General features: G+C 47.6%; 1 protein-coding gene across 1 annotated transcript; it reads left to right on the forward strand.

Annotated features, from left to right (window-relative positions):
- The first annotated feature begins 3,869 nt into the window (after positions 1–3,869).
- Positions 3,870–7,025, forward strand: Chp2 (calcineurin-like EF hand protein 2). The gene is given in 7 exon segments (NM_182738.1): positions 3,870–3,974; positions 4,630–4,702; positions 4,809–4,889; positions 5,004–5,134; positions 5,283–5,344; positions 6,068–6,190; positions 6,371–7,025. Coding segments are annotated over 7 exon segments (591 nt in total). The 5' UTR covers positions 3,870–3,907; the 3' UTR covers positions 6,425–7,025.
- The last annotated feature ends 302 nt before the right edge of the window (positions 7,026–7,327 follow it).

Raw genomic sequence — 7,327 nt, forward strand, 5'->3', positions numbered from 1 at the left:
GGTAACAAAATCCATGCACACCGTCCCTACGAATCTGTGTATAGATGCGGATAGGATGACGCTAGGGTAGTTTCAAAACTAGATACCTGTTTATGGCAGTATTGAGGATTGAACCTAGGGCGACAGGTTAGACGCTCTCTTCTATCCCAAAGCTTCATCCTCCACCCAGATTTACCTTACAGAAGTTACAGAAGAAAATTAAATAAAGTCTCTCTCTCTCTCTCTCTCTCTCTCTCTCTCTCTCTCTCTCTCTCTCTGAGTATGTATGTGTGCATGTGTGCATGTTTGAGCAAGCATGAGCAGGTGTAGCCATGCTCAGCATTTTAGGGAATGTTACAGGGTCAAATTCAAGCTTTCACTTTTACACACAAGTACTCTGACCCACTGAGCCAGTCCCATACTTTTAAATGTTGGACCAGTGTCTAAGTTGCCCAGCCTGGCCTTGAGCTCATTTTGTAGCACAGGGAGGCCTTGAACTTGTAATCCTTCTGCCCCAGCCTTCTGAGTGGCTTGGATGAGAGGACTACCACACCAGTCTAGGATGGGTCTGTGGCTTTATGAGAACACAGGAGCACCAAGCTGGGATACTCTGTTGGACTGGTCATGTGATGCCCTGAGCTGTGTAGGACTCTGCAGAGACTTCCCCATCAAGGACAGTCCTGACAAAGCCACCTGATCCTTACTTTCCTAGTCCAGAGCTGAATGAACCTTTCGTCTTGTTTTTTTTTTTTCTTCTTTCTTCCTTTTATATTTTTTAAGTTAGGAGCTCACTCTGTTGCCCAGACTGGCCTGGAATTCACTATGTAGCTCAGGCTAGCCCTTAACTATGGATAGTGCCTCAGCTTTTCATGTGCTAGGACTATGGGTGTGCACCACTTCACATTAACTGATTGATTTATCTTTGTGACATGTTCTCACCATGTATACATGGTTGGCTTGGATGTATAAAACAGGCTGGCTTTGAACTTACAGAGATCTACCTGTCTCTGCCTCTGTCTGCTAGAATTAAAGGTGTGGAATACCACACCCCACCTAAATTTTTGTCCTTTCTTCTCTTTAAATTAATTTTTTATTTTTAAAAAGATTTATTTATTATATATAAGCACACACTTTCTTCATACACACCAGAAGAGGGCATCAGATCTCATTACAGATGGTTGTGAGCCACCATGTGGTTGCTGGGATTTGAACTCAGGACCTCTGGAAGAGCAGTCAGTGCTCTTAACCACTGAGCCATCTCTCCAGCCCTTTTAACTTTTTAAAATTATTTTTAATTATTTTTAATTTTTATTTATTTATTTTTAATTTTAATTTTTTTAAATTAAAAATTTTAATTTATTTTTGTGTGTACATTTGTGTACCACAAGCATGGCTGGGTCCCCCCAAGCCAGAAGAAGGCATTGGGTCCCTGGTGCCTCAAGCTACACACAGTTTTGAACCCATCATGTGGGTGCTGGGAACTGAACCTGGATCCTCTGAAAGAGCAGGTGCTCTAACCTGCTGAGCCATCTCCTCAGCCCTAACCTCTTTTTCCTTTATTAATGACTCAGAGTGAGGTGTTCCCATATAGCTGTAGGAAATAGGGCAGCGTGCTTTTCAGCAGTTCACAAAACACATGACAGTAGTCCAGCAAAGACCCAGAGAGCGCATAGCAAAACCCGGGCGCACTGGGTGAAGCCTTGTTACTGTTTTAATTAGAATTTATGTCCAGTGAAACTTATACTGATTTTGAATATTGTACTATGTGATGACTGACAAGTTGTTGTTATTTCAGAAAATTCCAGAAGACAAAAAAAAAAAAGTGGAAGAAAGAAGTGCTAAACAATCATTTGTAATAAAGAAATGTTGTAAAATTATCTGTTTGTACTCTGCAATATTTTAGATACAATAAAGATTCAGTTAACTATTATCTATGTTTCCCACACTAGTGGTAAAGTAATAACATGAGTAAAATGCTTTGAAACATTTTTTAACTCAATGTATGAAATGCTGTTACCATTTGCCCCTTGAAGCCTGTATGCATGCACAGAAGGAAAAGGACTCTGCTGCTCTGTGGCGCCTATTACATTACTGCCTTTGTGTTTGTTTGCTTCTTACTATGTGCAATGTCCTGCCTTGAGCTCGCCATGCATTCATCCCTCACGTATCACAGCAATCAAGGAGAGGGCTTTATTATTAACATCATCTTAATAGATAATAAACAGATCCAAGGTAGAAATGTTAAAGGGCACCCCTGCTCGTGTTCATGTGGGATATTAAAGTGTCAGCAGGAGGCTTTCTAAGTATCAGCACAAGGCCCCATCCTATGCCTCTGTGTATTCTACCACGTATGTTGTTGTTCAAAACAAACCTAGGGGAGAGTCAACCTGGAATTTGGCCTTGGTTCTTTTAAAAATACTTTATTGAATGTCACCAAGTTCCTGTCCACAGTTCAGATTGTGTTAAGTTCGTTCCTTTTTAGAATTATTTATTTTATGTGTGTGAGCACACTGCCACTTTCTTCAGACACACCAGAGAGGGTGTCGGATCTCATTACAGATGGTTGTGAGTCACCATGTGGTTGCTGGGGATTGAACTCAGGACCTCTGGAAGAGCAGTCAGTGTTCTTAACCGCCGAACCATCTCTCCAGCCCAAGTTTGTTCTTATACGGCCCCTAAATTTGTAAATTCTCCATGTTGAGCTCTAGCGTATTGGTCTGAGGTGTTACACTGACTACTTGATCTAGACAAAGGTTCTTCATGACTGGCCTTTGCTTCTTTATTTCTGTCTCAGTCCACCCTCTTGGGATGCTTACTTTCTGACAGAATGCTATGTGGATGTGCCACCAGTGAGGCGACTGTCTAGTATTTTAAGCCAGGTCACAGACTTCAGCTTGCGGGTGCTGGTACTGGTCAGAAGCCTAAGTGTTTACACACCTGTTGTTCTATCGGGCCCATAGGGCACACTGGGAGAGTGAACATGGATTGTATGGGCACCGTGGCAAAGAGCCTCTCGTTAGAGATAGCAGAACTGTCTAGGAATTTCCTCAACCCACTGTGCTGTGTCAGACCCACGGCCTTGGGTTTGTATTGGCAAGCAATCCGTTCCACTCAGCTGCAAAGTTAGCCCCAGAACTTCTGATTTCTGAGAGAATCCAGGAGTTTGGATTTGGGATAAATCTTACACTTCTGTTTGTTTTGAGATAAGGTCAAACAAGGAAGCCCAGGTTGGCTTAGGACTCATGTAGCTCAGAGTAGCCACCCACTCATGGCTAATTTCCTGCACCAGAGTCCTCAGTGCAGGTCTTACGAGGCTTTGTGGATCTTAAGAATTAGTTCAACCACACGATACTCGTACATAGATAAAACTTCGTGCCCTTGTGTAGCATAAGGAGAGAGTAGTTGGGATTCCTGTCTCTGCTGTCCCACTTAGTGGAGCCCGGACTTTCTCATCACCATTCCTCCTGCCCAGGGAGCCGAACACTCCCCCTGCCCCCTCTTCCGCTCCCTAGAAGAAAATCTTCATCCCGCCCAGCAGGACTTAAAACCGAGTGAGAGCACTGGGTGAGCAGATCTGGGAGGTCCCATGGAGGAGGTAGGCTTGTATCTAGGGAGTATTGAGCGAAAACTGGCTCGCATAGGCGTGAGGAAGGCGGGGCCCTGGCGTCGCTCAGCCGCTGGCGACCTCAATCTCCGGGCTGAAACGACCAGTTGTTCTTAGCCTTCCCCTCTGACCGGCTACCCCGGGCATTGTTTTCTGTTCTCCAGGATTGTAGGTGGCAGGCAAAAAACGCCTGGATTCTGGCTGCTCTCCAGGCCGGTGACCTTCGGCTCTGGGGCCACTGGGCAGCCGCGCCTTTGGACGGGAGGAGAGGAAGGAGAGGACGCCTGGTTCCTTTGGCTGTTCGTCTCCTTCTGTGGCTTTGCCATGGGCTCACGGAGCTCTCATGTCGCGCTCATTCCTGATGTGGACCAAATTCGCAGAGAGACGGGCTGTGAGTGTGAGGGTGGTGGTGGTGGTAGTGGTGGTGGTGGTGAGCGCAGCTCAGTAGTACGTGGGCGGGGACAGGAGGAGTTTTAGAGTAGTGAAGGGGGTCACCAGAATGTAGCTTGAGTATTCCAGATCCCAGAGACTTAGAGGGCTTAGAGTGTGAGTCTGGGAATTTGCGCCTCTGGAGCTGGAAAACCAAGAGCCCAGGTACTTAAGAGTCAAGTTTGAGGCAGTCCGGGTTGATGGACCAGATTCACTCAGGTGTCCTTGGGCTCGGATGGAGACTGAAGGCAGAGCTGAGGACGGATGCCTGGGCTCTGAGAACCTCCTGGGTTCTCCAACCTAGTATTTCCTTGAGTCAAGCTCCCTCCAGCCGAGTCGACTCCACACATGGTCATGCAAGGGTAACGACTCTCATCCCCATCCATCTGCCTCTTACTTATGGTTGAAGTCGCGCTGAGGATGGGGAGATAGATGACCCTGTTCCCTGTTATGTTGAAGGGTGTAGGGGGAGGTTAGAGATGGGACTAAACCCTCTTATTCTCATTTCCTGCCCACATCCCCTTGGGTCCCCTGCAGCGCACCCAAGGCACACGGGATCTGGCAGTAAGGACTTGCGAGTCCTCTGAGGGCTCATCCCCACCTCCTTCTCTCCGCAGTCTCCCAAGCTAGCCTGCTCCGTCTCTACCACAGGTTCCAAGCCCTAGACAGGGAGGAAAAGGGCTTCCTGAGGTGAGTAGAAGAGATCTAAGATCTTTTGCTTCTGCTTTTTCTGTCCCCACCCTCCTCACTGACACCTCCATCTGCCTCCTTTGCTTTCATTGTGCTGTCCTCACAGCCGCCTAGACCTCCAGCAGATTGGAGCCCTGGCTGTGAACCCCCTGGGTGACCGCATTATAGACAGCTTCTTCCCCAATGGGTGAGTGAGTGTCCACTGGCTGACCAGAGGGGAGATGGGTGTGGGTGGCAAAGCGATGCTACCGATGGTGGCAGTCTGGGTGACCATTGCCCTTCTCCATCCTTGTCCCTATAGGAGTCAGAGAGTGTATTTCGCAGGCTTTGCCAGAGTCCTGGCTTATTTTCGACCTATAGATGAAGACGATGCCACACTCCGAGACCCCAAGCAACCTGAACCCCTAAACAGCAGAATGAATAAACTGCGCTGTGAGTGTGTGAGACCTGCCCAAGTGAGGCCCTCCACATTTATCCATACCAGGAGAGACCCGGGAACCTCTAACTCCCCCTGTGGGCCTGGTGAGGACTTAATATCAGCTCAGGGAAACTCACTTCCTCTTCCCCTCTCTTTTCCCAGTTGCATTTCAGCTCTATGATCTGGATCGGGATGGGAAGATCTCCAGGAATGAAATGCTACAGGTCAGAAGACCATGGGTACATCAGATGTGATGTGGGCAGGGCAAGATGGTTAAATGGAGGCGTGTGTGTGTGTGTGTGTGTGTGTGTGTGTGTGTGTGTGTGTGTGATGACTGGGGTTGCAGTTGATTATGTGTTAGGTAAGATCTGGGATTGGATGGGGTTGGGGTTGGGTTAGTTAAGGACAAGGGGTGGGGAGTAAGTAGGTATGAGACTGGGAACAGAGTTCGGAATCCCAACATAGGCGTAATTCGGCTTCTCGCTAGTATATAAGATTCTTGGTTGTCATTACTGGGAAGAGATCACACACTTGCTGTTTATCTGGAAAGGGCCAGCAATACTTCTGTACACACCCAAACACCTAGACAGCCTTCCACATCAAGGAGTTATCTAGGTTCAAATGTCAGTAGTGCCAAGACTCTGGGACAGATGATAAAGTTAGGGTGGAGGGGAAGGTGTTGTTGAGTGGAGGATGGACGTTGATTGGGTTATAAGGTTTAGCTGCAGGTGAGCACTGTCGGAGTGTGAGATAGAATCATATGGAAGACTGGACAGTGGACAGCGATGCAGTGGCAGGCGTTTGCTATGGGCTACAGGGGAAATTGAGTCTGATGGTGAAGAGTGAGAAAATTTGGTTGTAACTTATGGGGTGAGGTTGGAGGGCTGGGGCTAAAGGAGCAGCTTCTGTGGCTCTTCTCCATGACTGCCTCTTCTCTCACCTCCCAGGTTCTCCGCCTCATGGTTGGGGTCCAGGTGACAGACGAGCAGTTGGAGAGCATCACAGACCGCACAGTGCAGGAAGCCGATGAAGATGGGGATGGGGCCGTGTCCTTCCTGGAGTTCGCCAAGGTTAGGAGGAGTTGAGATCAGGAGTCCCTAGGACAGCAAGGCATGGGAAATACAAGTCACTGGAGGATGGGAGAGACCTGGGGCATATTGGGGGATGCAAGGACTCCAAGGGAGGAGGTGAATGAGACACCTAGGTTGAGACTCAAGCCTCTTGACTTGACCACACCCATCTCTCCCCAGTCCTTAGAGAAGATGAACATCGAGCAGAAGATGAGCATCCGGATCCTGAAGTGACCCCTGTGTCTTTGACTCATGCAAACATTTATGGACTCGGGATTTATCCTCAGGCCTCTGGAAGCAGGAGCCCACAAGCCATATTCTACTCTGAAACTTTGTTTAAGGTTAGGAAAGGGAATTGGAGGAGCGTGTGCTGAAGTCTCATTTGCTCTCAGATTTGTGAATCAGCCAGTGATTTGGTTGCAAGTGGCTGAAAGGCCAACCCAAAGTGACAAGATAAAAAAGGGAAAAGGATGACATGGGCCTGTGACTAGACAGCCCGGAAGTAGTTGCCTTTATGCACACCTGGATCCAAGGACACGCATGGTGTCATCGGGATTGAGTTTTGTCACCTGGGGTTCTCAGGTTGGCTGCCTTCTTGCATTGGGATCATTCCTTTGGGTACGAAGAGCCGACAGCTGTCGAGACCACATCCTCTTAGCCCTCTAACCCAGAGGACGGGATGTCATACTCCAGAAATGCCAACCAAGCAGAACCATTGACCCAGCTGGGGGCTTTTCTCTATCTCAGGGAAGGGGTGAGGGGAGATGGAACATTTAAATAGGCTATGCCTGTGTCATATAACAATTCCAAACCCTGAATAAATCCGGAAGACTTAGCATAGAGAGGTGGTTGACTTAAGAAAAATGAAGTAATATTATCAGAAAAGTGTGTGTGTGTGTGTGTGTGTGTGTGTGTGTGTGTGTGTGTGTATGTGTTTATGTTGGTTTTGTTCAGGCAACATGAATGATACATTTCCTTACTACGTGGTTGAGCAAATTAAGGGTATCTTGAAATGTGGTCCCTTGAATGGGTTTTTTCTGATCCCTGGATGAAAGATAATGTGATGGGGTTGGTGACTGGAGGGAGGATGGGGTACAGTAATAAACTTTCCTAAAGTGGATGGTTACTCCAAGCTTT

Source organism: Rattus norvegicus, chromosome 1 (genome assembly GCF_021556685.1).
Source record: "Rattus norvegicus strain SHRSP/BbbUtx chromosome 1, alternate assembly SHRSP_T2T, whole genome shotgun sequence".
In the NCBI taxonomy this organism is placed as follows: Eukaryota; Metazoa; Chordata; class Mammalia; order Rodentia; family Muridae; genus Rattus; species Rattus norvegicus.